This window comes from Alosa alosa, chromosome 3, assembly GCF_017589495.1.
Source record: "Alosa alosa isolate M-15738 ecotype Scorff River chromosome 3, AALO_Geno_1.1, whole genome shotgun sequence".
NCBI lineage: Eukaryota > Metazoa > Chordata > Actinopteri > Clupeiformes > Clupeidae > Alosa > Alosa alosa.
The window spans coordinates 23,098,081-23,110,106 of NC_063191.1; the positions used below are offsets into that span (position 1 = coordinate 23,098,081).

At 40.8% G+C, this 12,026-nt stretch overlaps 1 protein-coding gene across 1 annotated transcript; it reads right to left on the bottom strand.

Annotated features, from left to right (window-relative positions):
* Positions 1 to 1,325: 1,325 nt before the first annotated feature.
* Positions 1,326 to 3,304, bottom strand: dlx2a (distal-less homeobox 2a). The gene is made up of 3 exons (XM_048239410.1): positions 2,826 to 3,304; positions 2,489 to 2,673; positions 1,326 to 2,093 (listed from the first exon to the last, which is right to left on the bottom strand). Exons 1-3 carry the CDS (start codon positions 3,139 to 3,141, stop codon positions 1,761 to 1,763), a joined length of 834 nt encoding a protein of 277 aa, XP_048095367.1. The 5' UTR covers positions 3,142 to 3,304; the 3' UTR covers positions 1,326 to 1,760.
* Positions 3,305 to 12,026: the final 8,722 nt, after the last annotated feature.

Consider the following 12,026-nt stretch of genomic DNA (forward strand, 5'->3'; position numbering starts at 1 on the left):
GGCCTTTTGGCGTGTGTATTTACAATGTGTTGTGGTTTATGCAACAGGTAACACTTAATGTTGTCAACAATGTCCTGCAGCAACATTATTGTTCCAAGCCGAAGTACACCTATGTGATTTCATAACATATTTCATTGTAACTGAATGAAGCTGTGGGTGTTGCCCATGAAACCACACCTTTTGGGAAGCTAACTGAAATTGAATTCTACATTGTGTGATTATGATTATTGATAATAAGTAGGCATAGACAATTTTACTTCTGTCACATGTCCTATTTAGCCTATATTTGTTGAGAAGATACATGCCAGTGAATACATGTCTAGATTTTGCAGGCTTATAGGAGCCTCTCAAAAGGCCCTTCTGTTGTGCGGGGTGACTGGAAGTTGTGAGAAATGTTTCCATGTTGTTTGGCTCGAGGCAGATTCAAGCCAGTTTTTTGGCTCGACTGACTTCATAAAAAGTCTGGAGAACAGCGCGCTGACTCCAGAGAGTCTGAGGGGCTGAACCCAACCAAACACCCTCATCTTCTCTTTCGCATGCCAAGGCGTGTTGCTTGCCGTGACTGCTCCTTTTCATTCCGCGCCTGGGGCACTGCGTCTCGGCTTTGTTAATCATCTTGTCTGTATCAGGTTCCGCTTAACCCGAGCGTAGGCTACGTTTACAGTCACTATAAAATGTGAGCAAATATCTAGCAAATTGTTACCACTATGGTTTCAAAAAAAGAACCCGCGGTAACATCAAAATAATAATCGCAACAATGGGTTTCAGCATCTATTTATCTGGCAAACCCGTGTTGCACTAGTTGCAGAATGGGTAACCTTTTTTTCTTTTTATAGACGAATCCCCACAAAATAAAACTCTACACGTTATCTTCGAGTGGGCCATAGGCAAACGCATAACTGTGATGTTAATGTAGGCTAACCATTTGAGTCGCTCTTGATCGGATTAAATGCAGTAAAAGCAACTCTGGCAGTGAATTCTGTATGACAAAGAGTATACACACCCTTGACATGTTTTTTTTTGTGAGGAAATGTTGGCTTTAGGATACACAAAAATCATTTTATTTAAATAACGTTAGAATCAATGCAGGACTGCGTAATTGGCCCTGTAATAAATAAAAATGAAAACGACCTATCTGAGCGTGGAAATATCAGTAGCTTAAACTTTATATCCCGTTTGTTGCTGTCTTAATATTCAACAGAATAAAAAATACATCATAATTAGAAAGGGTAGGCTATACCAAAGAAACATTCAGTGGTGGCACGGAACGTCTTGCCTATACGGATTTCACATCCTTATGTATAGAATACAAAAAGAGACAAATATAGAAACACAACAAAACATTTATGGTGGACAACAAAATTGAGGTCATTTTCTCAAAAGGCACGATACAGTTTTCAAATGTTGTGCTACATATGACATTAATATACGCATCCTGTAGAAAGGTGACAGCAATGTTTGCATGAGGAGCATGCTATATTCTACTTCGCTTTGGGTTTTAGTGGTTTGGTGAACAATTATGGTGTCCCTTTTTTGCCACCAAAATGAGCATAATAAATAAATACAAAAATAACCGCATACTGCTTCTTCAGCGCCCGCCAGTTTGCAACTTCTCGTTACAAAAAAAAATAACAGTGTATTTTGTAGAAAGACACTGGCACGTGAAATAAAATTGGCCAACTTCAGTCACGGCATCCATAAGGAAACAGTCACTGGAAACTGGGATAACGGCGTAATTCTCCAGGTCAAAAAGCCATTTGTTAAAATATTGTCCCAGCACTCATAGCTGAATTGTGATGGTGCTGTAGGCCTACTAGTGTGTTGGGCTGAAGATGTGTGGCTGAGTTCGTTGATGAATACCAAGAGTAATTCGCCAAAAAGGAAGGCGCAGTTGTGTTCGGGGGACTGCTGCTTTGCGGCAGAGCCGAGTTTACATTGTTCATTCTTTGATTCTGTGGAAAGTCCCATGCCACGGAGCCTGGCGGAGAATGGCAAGGAGACTCACTAGAGGCCACATGTTGCTCGGGGGGGATTTCTCCACTTTTCCACAACTTCTTGAACTTGGAACGACGATTTTGAAACCAGATTTTCACCTGTAAGAAAAACGAAAAATGTGAAATGTGTGTTATGGCCATATCTCTCCATATTCATTTAATGAAAGGTAACCCAAACAAGATATTGCGAGCATCAGTGTAATTTCCTGGAACATGTCTTGCGCAGATATCAGGAACCTGAAAATACTTGGCACTGCAGATTCATAATATGCAGTATGCGCGAACCCATTTCTAACAGTTTCCAAATGTATCGTCTGTTTTGTATGACGCCAAACGTATTCTTCTGATATTCCTGGCAACAAGTAGGCCTAATCATTCGCTATGGGTGTGTTGTGAAGCCATTTACTCAACAATAAAGCGCCATGCAAACTTTCGAATGCAGCTACCTGATATTAATGCCCACAAAAGATCAGATGACAATGACTTAATCTCACCTGGGTTTGCGTAAGGCCCAACGAAGCTGCCAGTTCAGCTCTTTCGGGCAGCGCCAAATACTGTGTTTTCTGAAATCTCCTCTGAAGGGCAGCGAGCTGGAAGCTTGAATAAATTGTTCTTGGTTTTCGGACCTTCTTTGGCTTACCGTTGACCATTCTAATTTCAGGTTCACTTTCTTCTTTTTCTGTAACAGGAAAGCAAACAGACACAATATAAATACTGAAGGGGAACATTAAAAGTAACACATCACCACTAGCCTACCACTGACGCACAGAGTCGGTCTACCAACATTTAGTATTGAAGTATTATTTTAAAATTCCAAACATATTTGTTTACCTGCATCGGTTTGGGTCGGCGATGAGTTGGAGCCATAGGAGCCATACGTGCCAAAAGAGGAGTTGAAACCTAAGTCGTACGATTTATTGTATTGAACACCATTCAAGCCATTGTTATGGTACTGGTAAGAGCCCAGTTGGCCGTAAGGAGACCCTGCGCAATGCCCGGGTTGTTGGTTGTTGTAGTAGCTGCTATCCGTTGCGGTCGACACTGGTAGAGTTGGCGACTCTTGCGATTTGTGCAAGCTGTGGTAGTTGTTCGAGGTAATCTGGTTAGAATGCATATCTGTATTAAGACTGTCGAAAACTCCAGTCATTTTCACGTAAACTGCAAATAGCCTATACTTCGTTTATGTCTTCTGTCGCGCTGCAAATAAATCAAATATATCACAACGTTTAAAAAACCCAGATAAAGTTAGTTGTGTTCAATTAACGTCATTCCCATAAGCGTAAACGGCAAGCTAGGAGGTTTCTGACAGATGTCTGTGATTGTCTGCCACCAGAGATGCTAGCGGGCGGGCATTTATCCCGTGTCACGTGAGAGGCTGAGCTTCAGCATGTTGCAACAGCCAATGAGTGGTTGCGGGATACATGGCAGACATTGCATGGGTATGAAGTGCGCTAGTAGCGTATTCAACGCTTCTTAAAGATTTATCCGTCTTTAGTGGATCCTAACTGCAAGCTCCAATGTCTTTCATGCCAAACCTCGAGCATCAATTTTTACGCTGTTTAGTGGGCTATTATCGATTAGTCATGTACGGTATGTAAGATTATAAAACGCATTGCCTAAAGGTCCATGAAATGATACTTAAAGCAAAACCTTCCTTGTGGCCTACCAAGCATCGTGAAACTCATTCAGTGTTGTTTTGTTGCGACACCTGTCGGTTGGCCATCACCTTTTTTCTTATTTATATCAGTAGGCCTACAGCTAGTGACACTTGGCATTCAGTGTGGTCGCAAGCACAAACGCACATAGGGTACATTGAACGTAATGTAAATAGTATGTAAGAAGTCCTTTGAGGGACAAAAGTTAGATGAACTTCGTTTGTTTAGTTATGAGTGGGAATGATATGCAGGCTACTTGATACTGAAGTAAAATTTAAAGACATTCCCAAGAATACACCCATAGGCTACACATCACAAAAGCTCAGACAGTTTATTTGGGTGTTTCAATAGCCTATTTGTAGAGGGAAGTATTCACTTATCTCGATTAAGAAGTGGTTTGCTTTTTTCTTTTTTTTAAAGAAAATCCTCAGGGATCAAACCGATCATCAGTGGAAGCTCTCATTAATATTTTCTAATGGTTACAAATAGCTCTTTATCTCTGAAAAGTGTATGCAAAACTACTTTTTCTGCAAATGTATATTTCCACAAGATGGCGGTATTGGACTATATGAACAATCACATGTTTGTTAAGGTTGCACACATTGAGGTAATCACTAAATAAGACATACAGTATGATAAACAAATAAGGCCTACTTCTTATAAATTGACATAAATAAAATCATTTACAACCAACTTGACATTTTGATTAATTGCATCTTGATTATTAATGTTACTGTCATTATAGAGTACCATTAGGTCTAGGCCTCCAGGGGTCAGCAGGTCTTCAGATTTTAGGCATGACCTCTAGGATCTTTGATCTCAGGATTTGTAGGATTTCCTAACCTTGATAAGCAGAGAGTGTCTAAGTAATCATAATCACACAAGTCGAGACATGCAAATATTTATTAGAGTGCAATTTTGGGGCATATTTCACAAATGAACAGAAAATGTCCAATACCAACCGACTTTATAACCACAATAACTACAAAAGCTTCAGTTTACCTTACAGAGCTTCTAAACTTACGCCTGCAGCATTTTGTGAAAATGACTAGTTGTACAGTACAAACACGTGGGTTGAAAACCATTTGAAAGTCAAAGGAAATAACTGTAGATGAGTGTGAATGCTAAGTAAATGTTTGTACATGTATGTCATAATTTTACTATCCATCCTATTTACCATCTCCTCAACCTTCTTTAATATGCACCAATTTTGTTGGTACAGGACCAGAAGCCTTTGTTCCTGACTAAATAAGGCTTAGTGGCCGGTCTCACATTCCCTGACCACCATACCTCTGTCCATTGTTTCCAGGCCCTCTTGGGCTTTTTCCCAGGCCGTGGCAGTGGAAGCAGCAAGTGGAAGCATGTCACAGCTCATTAAGGATCAGCATGGCCTGCACACAGTTAGAGGGCAGGAGTGAGCATACCAGGCTCCATGCAAACATTAAGGTAGAGGGAATCCAAATGTATGAACTTCACCTAAAGTAAAGTACAATTACTTTATTTACTTCATTTCAGGCATTCGTAGAGTAAACCTTTGCAAACATTCTCAATAATCAAATAAATCTCAAGTTGACATATTTGGATCTGTGGCATTTCACATGTTATTGGCATGCTCAATAAAGATCACAGTGTGCTCTTCCCCTCACTCTTTATGTCCATGACCTGTATTAAAGAGGCCGTCAGACAAAGACACTTTCCCACCGCATCATCCAGCTCTCAATTTTTCTTGATGATAATAGACCTCAGAAAGAACAACCTTTATCAGCACAGAATTAATTGTCATCTCACAGCTCACATTGTTCAAAACATGAGACCCTAAAAAGTGTGAGATATTATTATAAGCACTCAAGAGAGCCTACATTTCATTTAATTCATTCTCGGTCTTTGGGGCTCCTCTTGTTAAGGAGAAGCTATGGAGGTCAGATGGCACAATGATGTTCTACTCAGTGTTGTTCAGGTATATGAGGATGACAGCAGGAGAGTATAGCAGGTACCAGTCAGCTATCACAAGGACCAGAAAGCAAAATCACAAGGTCACCAACTCCTGAAGAGAATTATTTAAAGACTAGCCTGACGAGCCAGACCCACATCAAGTTTAAATTAAATTTGCTGCCGCTAGGGTGCGTCTAGGCTATCCACTCACCTGACTTTTTTCCTTCTCTGTCAGACACATCTTCTACAGGATCCTTATGGTAGGCTATAGCCTACACAGATAAAAAACATTCTTAAATGATTTGTCTTCACTGCTACACCTTGACACAAAACATCAGAGAATGAAAAAAACTTTAAATAGAATCCATGTTTGTCCCCTTTTCTTAACAATTTAAACAAATTAAAACATGATGTTTATTGATGAAAGAATTTCTTAAATATTTAAAACAATATTTAAAACTGCACAAAGTGCCACAACGACACTGGGTTCAGTAATAAGAGAATTCTAGTAGCTGAATGATGAAACTATGAATAACTAATATCCCGACAGACAGAACCCCCTTTTTACTTATCTAGAATACAAGTATATCTCGACAGATATAACCATAGTGCAGTAATGGTTGTTAAATGGTTGTTAAATGGTGATTCCTTAGAGAGATATTTATTCAACCAAAGCTATGGATGACCCTTGTGACAGAGATTTGGTTTGGGACATATTCTGATTATATACTTTATATGGGAAATCCCTGATTGCCCAGACACAGGGGAGATCTTCTCAGGACTCTATTGGAGCAGCAAGAGTGGACATTAAATCATCTTTACAGTGTGCAACAAATTCCTCCCAGCGGTCTTCTACTCCTTCTACCAACCTGTGATCACTTCCGCCCACAATTTCACAAAGAAGCCAATTAGGTGCCACAATATAGATAGCCCCAAATTATCATCCATGTCAAGGCCTCTTGAGATGCAACCAGCCATGGAGGGTCTGCCAGCCACAGGAACTTACCTTCGTCCAACCAAATCCAGCAGCGTCCAGATCCAATTAGCTCTCTGGTTATCCTATGAGATAAGAAGATTAGGTTAGAGGACAAAAAAATGTATCTGTTCATACAGGTCTCAATGCAGGCAATCTGGATACAGAAACAAAGTCTGCGCACCAAAAAGACAATCACTTGTTACTCACACACACATTTATACCTCACATTGTATAATTACACCTCCTTACACACACGCACACACACACACACACACACACACACACACACACACACACACACACACACACACACACACACACACACACACACACTCCAGTCCAAATACTGTAGTTAGAATATTAGGTTTAGGAACTAAGGATATTTACAGTAAAACTAGGTTAAGAACATTTCACACAATACATGATTTGTCATCTGCACACAAGTTACAGGGACAGAAGTAGGCTATCAAATAAAAGGAACATCTTACACAAACACAAGTGTCAAAGCAAAAGCACAAGGTTAAATTCCACGTCCCCCTCACATTGACAGAAAAAGAGCAATGGAGAAGTGAAAAATAATAATTTATGTGTGAGTGAGACAGAGAGAAGCACAGATATACTTATGTGTGAGTGAGATGCTTCATCAGTTAAGTAGCCTAGTGTCTAGCTCTTCAAATAAATATGTTGCACTTATGCCTTTCAGTAGCCTATGTCTAAGTTATTACTTATCATTGTCTTAAAAAAAACTAGCAACATTTGCGCCATCACATTTTCAGCAGGATAGGCACAAGGGACAATGGGAAGGCTACAGTGTGACCCAGGCTGACTATTTTGAATGCAATACTTTCAATGGCATATTAATATTGTGAGACTGTATCATGATAGACAGCTAATGTGTGTGTGTGTGTGTGATAATGGTAGTGGGCCTATATTTGGAAGAAAGTCCAGGGCCTTTTTTTTAGTTCCAGTCCCTCCCTGTGTGCCATTCACAAAATGATATTGACATTACCAATGAGAGGTAGGATCAAGTATAAGTATATATACTCTCTCGTGAGGGAAATTTGGTCTCTGCATTTATCCCAATCCGTGAATTAGTGAAACACACTCAGCACACAGTGAACACATTGAGGTGAAGCACACACTAATCCCGGCGCAGTGAGCTGCGTGCTACAACAACGGCACTCAGGGAGCAGTGAGGGGGTTAGGTGCCTTGCTCAAGGGCACTTCAGCCGTTTCTACTGGTCGGAGTTCGAACAGGCAACCCTCCGGTTACAAGTCTGAAGCGCTAACCAGTAGGCCACAGCTGCCCTCCCAGTAGGCCACGGCTGCCCCACATCACTACAACATTCTTTAGACGCACACCAAATTGAATACAATTCACCCATAGGGGGCACTGCAATTGACACATTTTGGAATTAGATCTGCTTACACTTAACCACAGTTACTCACCTCTTCAAGTTTCATTTGGTCCACTCAACAAAATGACCAGAAATGGCCTAAATTTGTTGTGCATCCAAAGAATGTAGTTTGTACCTTTGGGGCAAAAGACATTGGTCATTGAAGCACTTTTTTTTGCATTGACGTCGTTCAGATTGTGCTACTCCACAAATGAGTCCTAAGGAGTCCTAATGAGCTGGGACAATGGGCCTCCTCTAATCTAAAATGTCCACGTTGCACATGCACTCAGCTTCCTCCTCAGTGAATGTTATTTTAGATAATTCTGATTACAAGACAAATAGAAACATGAGATTCCCTAATAATATGTTCATTAACATGATACAACATGGTCTCCTGTTTGTTAAACCTCTGCATTTGTCAATGTGTAACCAGCATTAAGGCCACTATTGATGCAAGTTGTCTCAGAATGTTCTAGGTAATAATGGGGAAATAAATAATGTTGACAATTTCTCTTCATTTCTAATTTAATTTTTCAGCAGTGATGTTTCTTGTGTGCCGTGTTACTTAATTATCAGCCTTCTGCACATTTCCAAATGGGGCCATGAGCAGTGTAGCAAAGCAGTTCTGACTCTGTCCATGTGAAATTTCACACATGTGATAGGCTACATAAAAATGTCTTTAGTAAGTAACATTCCCTCCAAGAATCCATGACACTGGGGCACCAAATATTTCTCATAAAACTCAGTTTCTCAAAGTCAACAAATATGCACCTGTCCAGCATTTCCCATTTGTTATATGGTCCTTTGGGCCCTCACCGTCAACTTAAAGGCAGCATTGCCTAGAAGACTCTGTAGGGTTAGGCAAGGGTTAAGGTTAGAGGTAGGGTGCCCAATAGAATGTTCCGACATCTCTACCTTCAGCCCTGACTGTAACTAGAGCATCAGAACATCCGTGGAAGTTTCCATCCACTGAGGATGGAAGGGAAAGTGGAGGATTTCACTCCTGTTGTGGCACTAATCAACTGTGGGGAACCCTGCTGTCTCGTCTCAGTGGCCCCCCATTGCCCCAAACACTCCTCCAGTAACGTATGTGTGTAGTGGAGTGGAAGAGGCCCTGTAAACCTGAGCAAAGTGTAGGATCTCACTCTCAGGCCCTCCTTGTTCTCTGTCTCTGACTCTGACAATAAAACCTGGGGTGAGAGCAAACTTGCATCCATCCTGTGAAAAACGTTTAACACAATGGCTGTGTGTGTGACTTCTAAACAGACTGGAACAGCCAATGTCACTTGGTTTTCCCTGAGAACCCCCATGTTAATGTCTTGCTGGAAGGGCTGTTGTGAGCGTGGGACATTGGTTGCCTTGGCAACATGTTCCATGCCACAAAACCTTTAGCTAAATTCCACCAGGTTAGCCAAACAAGTTGACCCCAAGCACAGTGTAGCAAATTAGCAAGTACATGATTAGTTAATGTTTGCATTTCTCCCCCCCTTCAAGATCCAAGTGTGTTTGTATATTCTCAATACCTTTCATGCTAACAGTGCCTTTCCTTGATGCAGTCCACTGGTTACATTTTAGCCTAGCCTTATTTAGACTATCATCATCTATTCTAGAATGACACAAAGCCATTCTGAAGATAATTATAGCTGGGTCTTATATGTTTTGTCATATTATAAAGACTAACCGCATAATTATCTGGAGAGTTGTAGCCTGTGATAATGACACATCTTCCACTTGCTTTCTCTGTGCTCCACACTAGCCATGGCAGTGGGCCAGGGAAGCACTGATAAGCTCTCTAGCCCAGATACAGCAGTGCCATTATGAGGCTACATCCATTCTCTTCACTACTTCATCAGAACATTTTAAAAGCTATTTTCATTGCATTGTCATAGCGTTTTCATATCTCATGAAAATGCCGGATATTGGTAGGAGGACTTCTGCATGTGGCAACAATGTTTAACGCATGGCAAAGGAATGCTCAATGTGGGAAACTGTAGGGCTCCACATTTTTGATAAACATATGCAAAAGCAAGCGAATATAACATAATACTGGTTCACCACCTAAGTTCTACTTTATCGTCAAAATTGTGCCATCCTTGCAGATGAGGAACTATTTTAAGCCCCATTCGCTTGCTGTGCTTCTACACAGGAAATCTTGAATCGAAATGAAAAAAAAACAAAAAAACATTGCAGAATGGAACTTGTCATGTTTCAGCTGCGTTGTGCAGCAGTGCATTCAGCACATCACCCTGAGGCAAATCAAACGTTCTAAAGTCATCATCTCACATCCCATTTTGTACAAGGAAAATTTAACAATGGTGTGGCCATGAAAGATAAATTCTAGTGGCTTGTTACGACCAAATAGTGCCAATGCTGTGGAAAATGGGTGAGTTGTTTTGATAGACTGTTTCTGAATGATCAAACTGACTGAATTAAGTACCACCAAAACACTTTATTTCTGGTCACACACATTCCAGGAGTCTTCCAAAGAGGAAACAGAGAAGGGGATACCCAGCATGCCTTGCACCAGGAAGCTGCAGGATCTGGCTGAGAAAGAATGCAAAGGGCTCTATGAGGTCCGCCAACCTCATTGTTCGTTCAGGAGCAGCAGCCCCCTCCCCAGAGTCCTAAAGGCTGGGCCTTTAGAGAGGCGCGAGCAGGGCAGATTTACAGCAGGGCTCACAGGCACAAAGGAGCATGCACTGTCATAACAGCCTCACCAGGAGCCTTCTCTCACTCCCACCCAGCAGGAGCCAACACCACTAGTCACACACAACCACTCATACACAAACCCCCACAAAACTAGCATGCAGCTAGAGGCTCAGATATTTCACTGGGCTTTTGGCTACTATGAATCAATGGGTTGTGAACACCATGATAGACCTACAGCATAAGCTAATAAAACATGTGATTCCCGTTGTACTCGCTCAAAAGCAGATAAGTCTGTTGACTGTGTTTTTATATTGATCTGGACCATTTGAGTTGTAGAATTAAGGGTAAATACAGAATTTTATCCTAAAAGGGTACCTTTGAACGGTTTGAACTCTCCACCCATCCGTTGTAGTGGTGCCAAAAGTTAGCTCTTAACAAATGATAAGTGTGTACTCTTGTGTAATGCTCCACACCTCCAAATAAAGTCATAACCTTTCTCATTGATTCTCATTTGAGTCTCACCTTATAGACGCAACAGGATATTCTGGGCAAGTCCACGCAAAACATAGAAAAATAAAAACACAACCTCATTATTTGGACAGAGCAAACACAGTTCTTTTAGTTTATGAACAAGATTGACAGATAGAATGCTGTAATATTATGTCTAGCCTCTAGAAGAACCCTTTGGTCCATCTGTCAGTGAATTGCTTTACACTGGGGACATGGGTGAACTAGGCATGTCTCTTTAAGTGTTCTGCCCACTACATTCCTCTAACACATGTCTTCAGTCTATCTTGTAACCTGAAGAAATAGTTGGCAAATCAATTTATCTTAGGTTTCACAAGCCAAAGACAGAAGGCAATCACTCCAGATTGGACAGGAGCTTGTGTTACAGCTTTTGTAATGCTAGCAAATAGCAGCATAAGGTAGCCATCACCATGGCAGTAAATCTGGATAATGAAAGCAAATGCCGACAATAGGATCATAGGATAAAACACAGGATCATTTTCTAGGGGCTATTTTATAGCTGATATTTATGTTGATGTGGCTGTAACTGGGCCTTTAAAACAGAATATAAAGAACCACTTCAGAAGGTGACCCTCACATTTTATTTAACAAAATGTATACCTTTTTCTAAGACATGGCAGTATCACTGTGAATTGTATTGGATTTGTTTAGGCTTTTATGGATAATCCTGCTTTTATCCAAACAAAGAATGTTCTATCTGAAGCAGTTGTTATTTTTGCTACTGTATTGAGTCTTGCCAACAGAGACAAGGACACACATTTGATACGTATCCTTGGCCTCTTTCTTTTGTTAAACACGTTTCCTGTTTGGTCCATTTTTGTTCTATGGAGAATTGCTGCTGTTCTCCTACTGAGCAGTGCTGGGTAAGCAATATTTTGTCTAACCGGACTTTTCA

What these genes read in the sequence shown, in the direction of transcription:
- dlx2a (XM_048239410.1), bottom strand. Translation starts at nt 3,141, where the DNA reads ATGACTGGAGTTTTCGACAGTCTTAATACAGATATGCATTCTAACCAG. An exon ending in GCCGACCCAAACCGATGCAG is followed by an intron (nt 2,674 to 2,825) that starts GTAAACAAATAT and finishes TTCCTGTTACAG; the next exon opens with AAAAAGAAGAAAGTGAACCT. An exon ending in TGGGCCTTACGCAAACCCAG is followed by an intron (nt 2,094 to 2,488) that starts GTGAGATTAAGT and finishes TTTTTCTTACAG; the next exon opens with GTGAAAATCTGGTTTCAAAA.